Genomic DNA, 12,876 nt, shown 5'->3' with positions numbered 1-12,876 from the left:
ATAAGCAGCAAGTGATAGGCAGAGCTAAGCGATCCCTCAACCAACGGATCAGATCTAAGCCCTGCAGTCCTGCCACATCCAGCTGTGAATGGTGATGGACAATTAAACAACTCACTTGAGGAGGAGGCTCCATAAATATTCCCATCCTCAATGATGGGAGTAGCCCAGCACATCAGTGCAAAAGATAAGGCTGATGCATTTGCTACAATCTTCAGCCAGAATTGCCGAGTGGATGATCCATCTTGACCTCCTCCGGAGGTCCCCAGCATCGTAGATGCCAGTCTTCAGCCAATTCGATTGACTCAACATCAAGAAATGGCTGAAGGCACTGGATACTGCAAAGGCTATGGGCCCTGACAATATTCTGGGAATAGTACTGAAGACTTGTGCTCCAGAACTTGCTGCACCCCTAGCCAAGCTGTTCCAGTACAGCTACAATACTGGCATCTACCTGGCAATGTGGAAAATTTCCCAGAGATGTCCTGTACACAAAAAACAGGACAAATCCAACCCGGCCAGTTACCACCCCATCAGTCTACTCTCGATCATCAGTAAAGTAATGGAAGGGGCCATCAACAGTGCTATTAAGTGGCACTTGCTTAGCAATAATCTGCTCACTGACGCCCAGTTTGGGTTCTGCTACAGCCACTCAGCTCCTAACCTCATTACAACCTTGGTTCAAACATGGGCAAAAAAGCTGAACTCCCGAGGTGAGGTGAGAGTGACTGCCCTTGACATCAAGGCAGCATTTTACAGAGTGTGGCATCAAGGAGCCCTAGCAGAACTGGAGTCAATGGGAATCAGGGGGGAAACCCTCTGCTGGTTGGAGTCATACCTAACACAAAGGAAGGCAGTTGTGGTTGTTGGGGGTCAATTTTCTCAGCTCCAGGACATCACTGTAGGAGTTCCTCAGGATAGCATCCTAGGCCCAACCATCTTCAGCTGCTTCATCAATGACCTTCCTTCCACCATAAGGTCAGAAGTGGGGATGTTCGCTGATGATTGCACAATGTTCAGCACCATTCGCAACTCCTCAGATACTGAAGCAGTCCTTGTCCAAATGCAGCAAGACCTGGACAATATCCAGGCTTGGGCTGACAAGTGGCAAGTAACATTCACGCAAGTGTCAGGCAATGACCATCCCCAACAAGAGAGAATCCAACCATCATCCCTTGATCTTTAATGGCATTACCATCACTGAATCCTCCACTATCAACATCCTGGGGGTTACCATTGACCAGAAACTGAACTGGGCTAGCCATGTAAATACTGTGGCTACAAAAGCAGGTCAGAGGCTAGGAATTGTGCAATGAGTAACTCACCTCCTGACTCCCCAAAGCCTCTCCACCATCTACAAGGCACGTCAGGAGAGTGATGGAATACTCCCCACTTGCCTGGATGAGTGCAGCTCCCACAACATTATCACACAATCACAGTGCAGAAGAGGCCCTTCGGCCCATCGAGTCTGCACCGACATGTGAGAAACACCTGACCTACCTACCTAATCCCATTTACCAGTACTTGGCCCATAGCCTTGAATGTTATGACGTGCCAAGTGCTCATCCAGGTACTTTTTAAAAGATGTGAGGTAATCCGCCTCCACCACCCTCCCAGGCAGTGCATTCCAGACCGTCACCACCCTCTGGGTAAAATAGTTTTTCCTCACATCCCCCCTAAACCTCCTGTCCCTCACCTTGAACTTATGCCCCCTTGTGACTGACCCTTCAACTAAGGGGAACAGCTGCTCCCTATCCCCCCTGTCCATGCCCCTCATAATCTTGTACACCTCAATCAGGTCGCCCCCTCAGTCTTCTCTGCTCCAACGAAAACAACCCAAGTCTATCCAACCTCTCTTCATAACTTAAATGTTTCATCCCAGGCAACATCCTGGTGAATCTCCTCTGCACCCCCTCCAGTTCAATCACATCACTAAAGAAGCTTGATACCATCCAGGACAAAGCGGCCCACTTGTTTGGCACCACATCCACAAACATTCACTCTCTCCACCACCGACGCACAGTAACAGCAGCATTTACCATCTACAAGATGCACTGCAGGAATTCACCAAGGTTCCTTCAACGGCACCTTCCAAACCCATGACCACTACCATCTAGAAGGACAAGGGCAGCAGATAGATGGGAATACCACCACCTAGAACTTTGCCTCCAAGTCACTCACCATCCTGAATTGGAAATATATCGCCATTCCTTCACTGTCGCTGGGTCAAAATCCTGGAACTCCCTTCCTAATAGCACTGTGGCTGTACCTATGCCACATGGACTGCAGCGGTTCAAGCGGGCAGCTCACTGCCACCTTCTCAAGGGCAACTAGGGATGGGCAAATAATGCTGGCCCAGCCGGCGAAGCTCACATCCCATGAATGATTTTTTTTAAAAAGTGGAGCCAGACTATTTCCTATTTGATACTACCTGACCTCAGGCAGTGTTCAACTAGGCTCAGATTATGATGTACAATTGTTTACGCCTGGATTTTCACTCCTGAGTTGGGTAGCTAGAGTCAGGAAATCTTCTGTCTTGCTGCACCCGCCTGGGAAGAAATTCCCCTGACCGGTGGGATATTAACTCCAGGAGGGCAGATGTGGGGTGGAATTGGGCCCACCCCCCCCTGGATACAGATCAGAGGTGGCCACAGGGGCTGCCAATTGCCGGGGCTGTCTGTTTAAAAGGCCCACCACAGTTCTCCGGAACTCGATCCAAGTTGTTTTGTTAAATATTAGGTCCTCTAACTCTCACTCCCCATCCAGCCACCTTGTGCCCCATCCATCCTCAATGGCCCCTCATACCCTCCATGGCCTGAATTTTTAGCTCAGTGGGCGGGTGCAGTCCGTGGGCCCGGAATGGGCCGGGAAACGGACCACCGACCACGATCTGCCCCCAATCGTGATTTCATGCCAGCTGGCTGTTAATTGGCCAGCCAGCGTGAAGCACACATTGAAAAGCTCGGCACTGCTGGGGTAGGGGTGGGGTGAGGGTGGGCAATGATGTCAACATGGGCACAGGCGAGTGCTGACAGAAAGTTTCCTGAAGGCAGAGAGCTACCTCAGGGAGCTGCAGACCCGAAAATGCTCCAATAATGTTTTAAAATGCAGAAAGAAAACGTCTGAGTGTCACAATCGGGCAGCTGAAAATATAGGTGATTAAAAATCTGTGGGCAGCGTTTTATTCATTTCATATCGGAAACCTCATCCCACCCTTGGATGAGGTTCCATGAAAAGTTTAAAGGCCGCCTGGCCGATTTGCCCACCCGCCAACCGTAAGGTTGGATGGGCGATGAAAAATAGCAGACAATTGCGCCATTAATGGGCTTAATTGCCCTCTTAATTGTCAGTGGGCGCGCTTCCGACTTTTGCTGGCTCCGATGTCGGGACGCTCGCCCAACGTCATCTTACGCGATTTCATGCCCGATCAGGTCGGGCACGTGCCCACCCAATCAAAGTAAAATTCAGCCCCGTGTCAACTTAATGCCGACTCATGCACCCCCCACCTACTACCTTATACCCTTTGTGCCAACTCATCCAGTATCCAACATGGACAAACCTCAGAAGCTATGTTGAGATGAAATAGAATGAGGTTCTAAATATTAAAGCCTCTGCTATAATAAAAACCACTTCTGTTCATAAAAGCTTATTCAAAACATTTAAATCCCCTCAAGTATCTTATGCTTTATAAAAACAAACTGTTGTATTCACAACCGCACATCAAAGACAGATACTCCTTCAATAACGTCTTTGAATGTCAATCAAACTGTGAATTTACAACCCCAACTGAGATAATGATAGGTTGTAGAAAGCAGCCAAGCATTCATAATAATATAACAATAGCCTTTGGGTTAATGTCAACAAACAGCTATTGTAACTTCTAGACCAGATTTTTTTCAACATTCACTGACAAAGGCAGCTTATTTTTTCAAAGGGCTGGTGCTTTAAATAACTTGAAAGATTAACAGGTTTACAGACCTTATCCACCCTTCAAGAGCTTTTATGACTACTCTAAAAGACCATAACTCCCACACTGCAGGATAAAGCCCTTGCCAAATCAAAAATGGAGTCTGTTTGAATGCAGCACAAGTTCAAAAGGCTATGCTGAATTTGGGTTTGTCATGCCCCGCCCCTCCTCCTGTCAAATATGGCATCCGTCGGAAATGAAGGTGGGACTTCCTGACCTGAGTCCCTCCAGCCATTTTTAAAGGTTCTCAGAGTCTCCACAACACTGTGAAAATCCGAGCCATTGATGAGTTTAACGTGGCTTATGTTGTTAAGACCATTACTGTGAGGAATTGGTATAATTAGCCATTTACTGAGTTCAAATAGAGAAAATGACTGATGGAAGTTTCCTTAGATCAGCAGATCCTTGTAAATTCATGGCTCCTGTACCTGAAAGATATTATCAGATTATCAAGATCAGCAAAACTAGCAGGAAATAGTTGCCTTTTTGTATAAATTTTTTATGTCTTGGCACATTCAAGTGTGAATTTTGAATTATGACAGATGTATACTAAATTCAAAGTGTCCATATAATGATAGATTAGTGTGTTTGTTTAGTATAATACAAATTTCAGAGTTCCTGGGTCACACCTTTCACTCACAATGTAAAAGACATCATGGAAATCATATTATTATTTAGGATTTTGCCTTTGACTCAAAGCTTATTGTATTGTAGGGTGAAATCATGGTTTAAGCTCACCGGCACTATGCCCTTCTGATTTCTGTGAATCTGTTTACTCGTGGTGTAAGAATCAGTCATGGATCTGATATTTCTTCTGCTGCTCTGATGTTTATGTGTTTGTGTGGTGTTCAGGACATCCAGAAGAAGCGCCAGAACAAAGATCTGATTGAGCTGCAGGCCCTGATTGATCTTCATTTCGAGAACAGGAAGAAGGAGGAAGAGGAACTGATTGCTCTGAAAGACAGGATTGTGAGTGTTGCATTAATATGAAAGCAACAAATTGAATTCCTACCAATGGCACTATGGATGCACTTTAGATTGTCACCCCATGCTGTGATTACCATGTCAGACTGCACCCACATAGTATCGTACCATAGTATCCCACCATGACAGCTGTGTCACTGTGCACAGTAGAGTTGTGCTGCTGCTGTACATTGCAACAGTAAAGATACATTCTGGCTGCAGTGACAGTCATGATGCAGGGGTGCTCGCTGTAATGGGATATCTCTTATTTCTGAATGTATAGGAATTGAAAAGGTGCTGTCTCTGAACAAGATAAATGCACTTCCTCCCTGCCTTATTTGTTTTCCTTCTACCCCACAGGAAAAACGCAGAGCAGAAAGAGCTGAACAGCAAAGAATTCGCGCTGAGAAGGAGAAGGAGCGACAGGCCAAGCAGGCGGTAAGTCACTTGACACTGGTGGGTTTTGACTTGTGCAGTTTCTCATCAATCTTAGTGATATTCAATAAAGGAACAAACTCCTACATGCCAAAAAACATAATGAGGCCAACTCATGGCTGTCAAAACAAAAGAAATATTAGAGATGACGTTCATGATCAAAAAGGAGAAAATGTGTTGCAAATTCATTTTCTCACCTTTCATCAGGTGTTATCTGATGCTTCCCTCAAATCAATCTTTTTCATCTGCAATCTCTGACATGTCAGAATGCCTTTCAAAGTAACTGATTGTATGTACACTACTTTGGGACAGACCTGAGAGATAAAATGTTAATAAATGCAAGTATTTTTCTCTCTCGTAAATTTGAAGATTTGAAATACCTCATGTTCTGTGCTCATCTCGATTTCTTACCCAGCTTATTTTATAACCTCATTTGTTCAACAGGAGGAAAAAGCAAGAAAGGAGGAGGGTGATGCCAGGAGGAGGGCTGATGATGATGCCAAGAAGAAGAAGGCTCTAAGCAGCATTGGTGTTCAATACAGCAGCTACCTTGCCAAGGTAAAATGCCAGCACATGGTACAGCATATGAATCCATGATAACGTAGGCCCCAGTATCCCCTTCAAGCACATGGGGAATGTTTAGTTCACAGCCACTTCTTTGGTTACACTGCACCTGTCCAAAGCTTAGACAAGAAATAGTGTGGGGTGGATATTGGGTCCATAAAGCTCCAATTTGAAGTTGGGATAGCCTAAAGGGAGGAGGTATTTATTCATGGGCTCCATCGCTGACTATGACTAAGAGGTGTGTCCCTGGGTTCTCCCTATCTTAACTGAAAAGCATAAACATAAGCCAAAATTTGGCATCCCTGGTGCACACTGGAGACTCATATTAGAAAATTCCACTTGCCCAGCCAACAATTTTCTGAGTATTAAAACAAATAACTTGTTGACATGTGCTGACAGCGTACACCAGGAATGCTATAGCAGAAAACCCCGGGCATTTCTGTAAATTAGAAAGTTGAAATTTGCTGGAATAAACTAGTTGAAAAATTGATACAACTATAAATTCTACCATGCATCCCTAATACTTAAAAGGCAAATTATCTTTCTTATAATTTAATTTAATTGTTAAATCAGGCTGACCAGAAGAGAGGCAAGAAGCAGACTGAAAGGGAAAAGAAGAGGAAAATCCTAGCCGAGAGACGCAAGCCACTCAACATTGACCATCTTAATGAAGACAAGCTTAGGTGAGTACTTACAAATGTGCTACTGTTTAATTTTTGATGAAAGCATCCTTTTTGTTTGTACTTGTCAGTTCAGGGAAGTTAATGACTGCATTAAAGGAAAATGTCTTGAGTTTTGGACAAATATTTTCACTCAACTCAGCTTTTGCGCAGTTTAATTGTTTTCATTTGCAAGACCACCATTATAATTAGTTAATTCTAGATCAGTTGGTATCTTTAAAAAATAAACTAGATTAATACACACTCAGAAGGGAGATAGTGGGTCCTCAATTTATGTGGTGTATAATCATAGCATTTTACAACACAGAAAGAAGCCATTTATTATCTGCTTTACCTCAATTCTGTACCAAGTGTAAAGAGGCATTAAGGAAGAGGGTATAGAGACATTAGCGTGTGTGGTGGGGGACATTTTGGGGCGTGTGGTGTCGGGTATTCAAGTCTGAGGTAGTCTTGCGTGGACTGTAAAAGGAGCAGATTTTATGACCTCAATGCTCTTTTCACATTTCAAATTTTCTCATTCAGCCTACATTTTGATTTTTTTTTTGTCTCTGACATTAACAGAATCAGTGTTTGTCCCCTCACCTTGAACAGGATTTTCCTCTATGAAACCACCTGAAATTGTGTGGTGTAGCAGCAGAAAATGTAGGCTAACCAGGCAATGATGCCTACTGATATATTCCTAATCCTAAAACCTTGACTTCCTTTCTTCTCCACTGCAAAGCATGAGACTTCCCAATCCCACGCCACTCCTCCTTCGTCATATGTAAATGAAGGTGAAGCCTGGGGCCCTCATCTGATTTCCCTCCCTTCTGTCCTTTCTATTACCAATCCCTGTTTGAAGGTATCAATGTCAGGCCAATATCTCTGATTTTTTTTAATTGTTACTGTTTTATTAAACTATCAGGGAAAAAGCCAAGGAACTACATGACTGGCTGTGGGAGCTAGAATCTGAAAAATTTGACATGGCTGAAAAACTGAAGAAGCAGAAGTATGAGGTACGTACCCAACCTCAGAGCCGGTTCATTAAAATTTATTGTTTTATAAAATGCTTCTGGAGACAACTAAAGATACAGTTCCTCCTCATTTCAACATACATTGCTCTTACTAAATATAATAAGAAACTTAAAGATAAAAGCAAAGAACTGCGGATGCTGGAAATCCAAAACAAAACAAAAACAGAAATACCTGGAAAATCTCAGCAGGTCTGGCAGCATCGGTGGAGAAGAGCACAGTTGACGTTTCGAGTCCTCATGACCCTTCAACAGAACTAAGTAAAAATAGGAAAGGGGTGAAATATAAGCTGGTTTAAGGGGGATGGGGGGGTGGTGTTGGGACAAGAAGAGCCAGGTAAAGGGCCAGTGATAGGTGGAGATAATCAAAATAATAAGAAACTTAATAGCTTTTCCAAATGAGATAGTCATTGCACTGTCTGTATGCTAAAGTGAGAACATTAAATTGGAATTTAATTAAAAAGATCACCCATGTATTTCACTCTGTCCCTCTTGTAGTTCTGTTCTCAGACTGTCGGCTCAGTTCAATGCTTGAAATATCGTACTATCCAATTTCCAGTGCAACTGGAGTGAGAAAATGAATACTTCATTTGGATTGATTGTATCTACACTCAATAATTTGTGTCTCAATATTTTTAAATAGAGTTCTCTTAATCTATACCAGTGCTGCTCAGATTCATAAATAAGGCGGGATTTTCCGGCCCCGCATGCTGTCAGGATCTTCCGATCCTGCCGAAAATCGACGGACTTTTGGCTGGCCTGCCACATCACCCCCCGCCTCCCCCCCCCCCAACTCTCTCCAGTGTGGGTCATGCCACGGAGGGTGTGGAAAATCCTGGCCACTATCTCAGATGTGTTGCCCAATGTCTCTGAGCTGCTGCCCAAAGCACTCCAACAACACTCCCAGTTCTCCGGAAGAGTCACCGAGCTGAAATGTTAACTCTGCTTCTCTCCCCACAGATGCTACAAGGCCTACTGAGCAGTTCCAGCATTTTCTGTTTCTAGTTCCAACTGTATGACATTGCTGAAGTCAAGAGAAAACAATAGTTGATATTGGATTTGTGACACTTGACAGTTAGTAACATCAATCCATTAAAATGATAAGTGTTATGCATGACATAACAGGCCCAATGCTTCATGTATAATGGTTTACTCCTATGATTCTTGATCAGTAACCTCAAGCCACCAAGCCCTTGAGGGAGTTTCGAATTCCCTTGGTTTCCATTTAGCTGAGAGCTCAGGAGGGCAGAGTTAACGCTATAATGTACAAATGAAATTATTCCTTCAATATAGTTCAGCAAAATTTGGTAACAAATAAGATCATTTGCTATTAATTTCTATAAGACACAGGAAATTGGGATTAATCAGTTAACAATGTGTTCAATTTCCTACATGCATCATTGTAGATCCTTAGAGCTGTATACATAGTACTATAATAAAATAACTGGAACATTTTCAGGTTTTAAGGAACGACTGTTAAGTGAATGTTTTTACTTTGTTTGTTGAGAGTCATGTAGGTGGAGTTGAGATTACTGTGTATAAATACAGGGCTGCAACAAGATATCTTGTGGAATTATTTCAGTGCTGCCGACAATGGTATTTTGCATGGACACCAGTAATGTTAATGAACTATTCGTCATCGTTTTCTCCATTTCAGATCTAGCAGTCACTAAAGTTACAAAAAGCAGTAAATGAGAAACATTAAATCACAAAACATCTTAATGGACCATAGTAATGCTGTTTTCAATGGGAATGAAATACAATTGATTAACTATTATATTTTCAAACTTGATTGAAGCTGGTCAACCCTCTGTCCCAATTGAGTAGTGATCTGCCTAAGAGCAGGCCCTCAGTTAATTTCTCCATGCCCCATGGTCTCCTGCTTTCCTCTTCAGTAACTTGTGGGAGTCTTCCACTTTCAATTTCAAGTTGTCTAACACCATCATTCTCTTTCTCCCTTTTGGTCAACATCCTTCTAATCTTCCTTCAATTACCTCCTTCAGCAAGTTCTCTTGCCTTAGAATATGGCCATTCAAACCTTGTTGCCTTTTCTTGTTGATATTCAGTAACAATCTTTCATCCTCCACCATCCTGAGAACTTCTCATTGTTCTAGTATTCTCCAACTGACCTCCTCCATCCTTCTCCAGACTCACATTTTACAACTTTCCAAACTTGGATGACCACTGTGTCTCCCCAAAGGCATGTTCTAATATGTCCAGTTATCAACATATCACATATTTTGCCATGTAAATGGCAGCACAGAATTGTTCATTGCTATTCTTCAAAGGATCAGAAACACAAGTTAGCATGTTTTTAAAAAAGTGTGAATTGAGAAAAGGTCATCTAGCCCCTCAAGCCTGCTGTTTCTACAGAATATATATTTACTCTATCATGGATTCTGTGATATCCATATCCAATGAGCGAATAAAAAAAGGGTTTAGTCTCATGCACTCATATTGAGTACAAGTACTCCTTGTCTGCAAAAGCAATCAAGCAAAATTCAAAATAGTCATCCATTCCCATTTCTCTACTACTCTACCTTGAGCTACTGCCTTTCACAGACTACAACCTTGCCATCTCTGACACCACAGAAAGACTACAATGTTCAATTGAGTACTAGATCATCTTGATCTACACCTTTCTCATTTCCAATGTCTATCTAGTCTCATTATGAAAGACATGCTTGTTTTTAGAATTAATAATTTTATAAGGCATTTCACAGTTTTATTATTCCTCTGGGGAGGAAAAGCCAAGTTATCTCTAGTCTAACTTGAGGCTTTCTCTCTTGTTTAGTGCAGTGCTCAACACTGAAGCACTGATTGAATAGTACTCTTAGGACTCTGCCTACATTGTACTGAAGACTGGAGCAGAACAAGCTACTTGAAGAATCTCAACTGCAATGTCATCCTTCAGAATTATACATCCCCAATTGTGCTGATACAAATATATACAAACAACCTTCCTAAATGGACAATCTCTTGGTAGCATGCTAGTGAACTGGTACATTATGCTTGCTGCTCTGAGTTCTCTTTTGGAGAAAGAAGTAGAAAGATAAAGGTGCTGGTGCATTAAAAATACTGGACATTTCTCTAGTAATCATGGCCAAATAGGACAATAGAACCGACTGGCAGAGATTAAAGAAGGAATGTTTTTTTTCTCTATAATAAGCCTTGTTCAATTTAGCATTATGTTTCTTGAGAGTTAGTCATTTCCACACACTTATTGTGAAAATGAAAACATTATTAAGACATTACTATGTTTCATAATGTACACTTAATATCAGCACAAAATTGCAAATATTTCTGTGAGGAACAATATTTTAAAGAATATTCCACATAATTTTATACCTGACATTTTTCAAAAGCATTTTAATGAAAATTGTACAGGTTACTTCCTAACGTAATCCACGTTTTTAACGTTCCACTGAAATGCATATTGCTGTAATTTCTTTTAGATTACAACACTACGTAAGAGATTGGAGCTACTGGCTAAGTTGTAAGTACTAAATAGAGCCATTGTAAGTGTCGCAGCTGTAGGGGTCCTGCCTGGAACATGCATGGGCCGGCTGCATGGTAAGCCAAGGAACCATCAAACATGCAGAGAGGGGGTAGCAGGTAACAATTCTGATTCAAACCCAGTATTCTATTTTTAATTTCACCTAAATGAAGCCTAGCTCCCAGTGACAAAACAAAAGACCCCTTTGCTTTCTACTTGATTTTATCACTATTAGAATACTCATCAAGTTCAAAATGCTTCTCTCCCTTCATTTCAATGGGACTATTTTAACAATCATCTGATCATATTGTATTTCGCCAGTCCAGTTCATTGCAGGAATGCAATTATTGTTGAAAAACAATCCAGTGCTGGAACCCTTTTGGATTAAGGTCACTAGGTAGCACAACCAGTGGCATTATTTGCCGTGTTTGTCCTCTAACAACAGGGATTTCTTGCAACATTCTCTAACTCATTTTAATGTCAAATCTACCTGGAGGGAATAAATCTGATCTTTTTCAATTTGGGCCATTGTTCATAAATATTGTGCACTCCACAAATGGATTAATGAACTTCTAACCATTTGCACTAGTTATGGGACTTTTAAGTTGCTTCAGAAGTATTAAAGGATCGTTGTTGTAGGGGTAATGTGTTTGGACATTTATTTTGTTTTGTCATTATTGCTGGACACAAAAGGCATTTCACAAAATCTACTTAAAATGCATCCACCCACTGGGGTCAAAATTAATATAAAAAATTAAAGCTTCTTTTGAACAAAAAGGAAATTTTTTCTCTTCAGCCATTAGGGTGTGCTTCGTATATGATTTTTGACCCCTTTATAAAACAATAGTACAGACTTTTTCTTTACTCCTGCCCTGTAGGTCCAATATCATTTTAACATTTAATTGGTCTCCAGTTAAACCTGCTGCCTCCTCTAAAAGCTTTCAGGCTAGCTACAACAGTCCAGTACAGTTCTTGAGCCAGGTCCACAGGCTGTCATAAGTCCGGAGTCCTTGATTTTCCCTAGGGTGCCTTCCTGCAGGATTGAAGCAGGAACAAGAAGAAGACCCAGTAAGTATTAGTCTTAATCTGCACAATGTGCAATTTGTGAAATTTTATCCAACAGGTCACTTTCTGCCTTTCCTTGAGCTCTTCCTCAAGAACAACACTCATCAGATAAGTGGTCCAAATGTCCAGTCACAGGTAACTGTGTCTGTCTTCAGCGAAATGCACTAATGAGCATATGTTATTTACAGATTACTACAACCAGAAATCGCATTGATGAACTTCAAAAGCAGTAAGTACATTACTACTCACTCTCCCAACACCTCCTTATCAAAAGGAACATAGACATATGGCCATCTAATTTGCCCACTGTGGACAAAGCTAACAGAAATTCAATTCAAACAGGTATGGCACAGGACTGCAAGTGAAAATAACTCGCTTAATAATCAATATCTGGAATTATGATCATTCATTAGTCTCCCAGTGCCTGTTGGAATTAAATTCTTCCACCATGAAATGCATATCCAAGTGTTCAAACCATTTATAGAAATATCAGTTTCCACACAACTGGCTGGCTAGCAGCAAAATGAGTCCATCTTAATTCAAAGATTTGGTCCTGATTTAAGATAGCTTGTGGATCAAACATCTTCCTTCCCTCAGATTGTCCTATAAACAGTAGAGACACTTAACAACCAATTCCTACTTCCTGATCTACATCTGCTTTTCTGCTGCCCTTTCAGCCTTGGTGGTAACCTAAACTAT

At 41.8% G+C, this 12,876-nt stretch overlaps 1 protein-coding gene across 1 annotated transcript in view; it reads left to right on the top strand.

The window, feature by feature from the left end:
* Nucleotides 1-12,876, top strand: part of tnnt3a (troponin T type 3a (skeletal, fast)) — a gene marked incomplete at its 5' end in the record, with an annotated part of 71,148 nt that overhangs the window by 53,115 nt on the left and 5,157 nt on the right. The window contains 6 exons of the mRNA XM_078549090.1: nt 4,817-4,933; nt 5,288-5,365; nt 5,807-5,920; nt 6,500-6,609; nt 7,511-7,601; nt 11,072-11,112. Coding sequence (XP_078405216.1) covers nt 4,817-4,933; nt 5,288-5,365; nt 5,807-5,920; nt 6,500-6,609; nt 7,511-7,601; nt 11,072-11,112 — 551 coding nt within the window. The remainder of the gene's footprint in view (nt 1-4,816; nt 4,934-5,287; nt 5,366-5,806; nt 5,921-6,499; nt 6,610-7,510; nt 7,602-11,071; nt 11,113-12,876) is intronic.

This window comes from Cetorhinus maximus, chromosome 9, assembly GCF_964194155.1.
Source record: "Cetorhinus maximus chromosome 9, sCetMax3.hap1.1, whole genome shotgun sequence".
NCBI lineage: Eukaryota > Metazoa > Chordata > Chondrichthyes > Lamniformes > Cetorhinidae > Cetorhinus > Cetorhinus maximus.
Note: the sequence above shows the minus strand (reverse complement) of the source record. Positions and strands in the feature narration are given on the sequence as shown.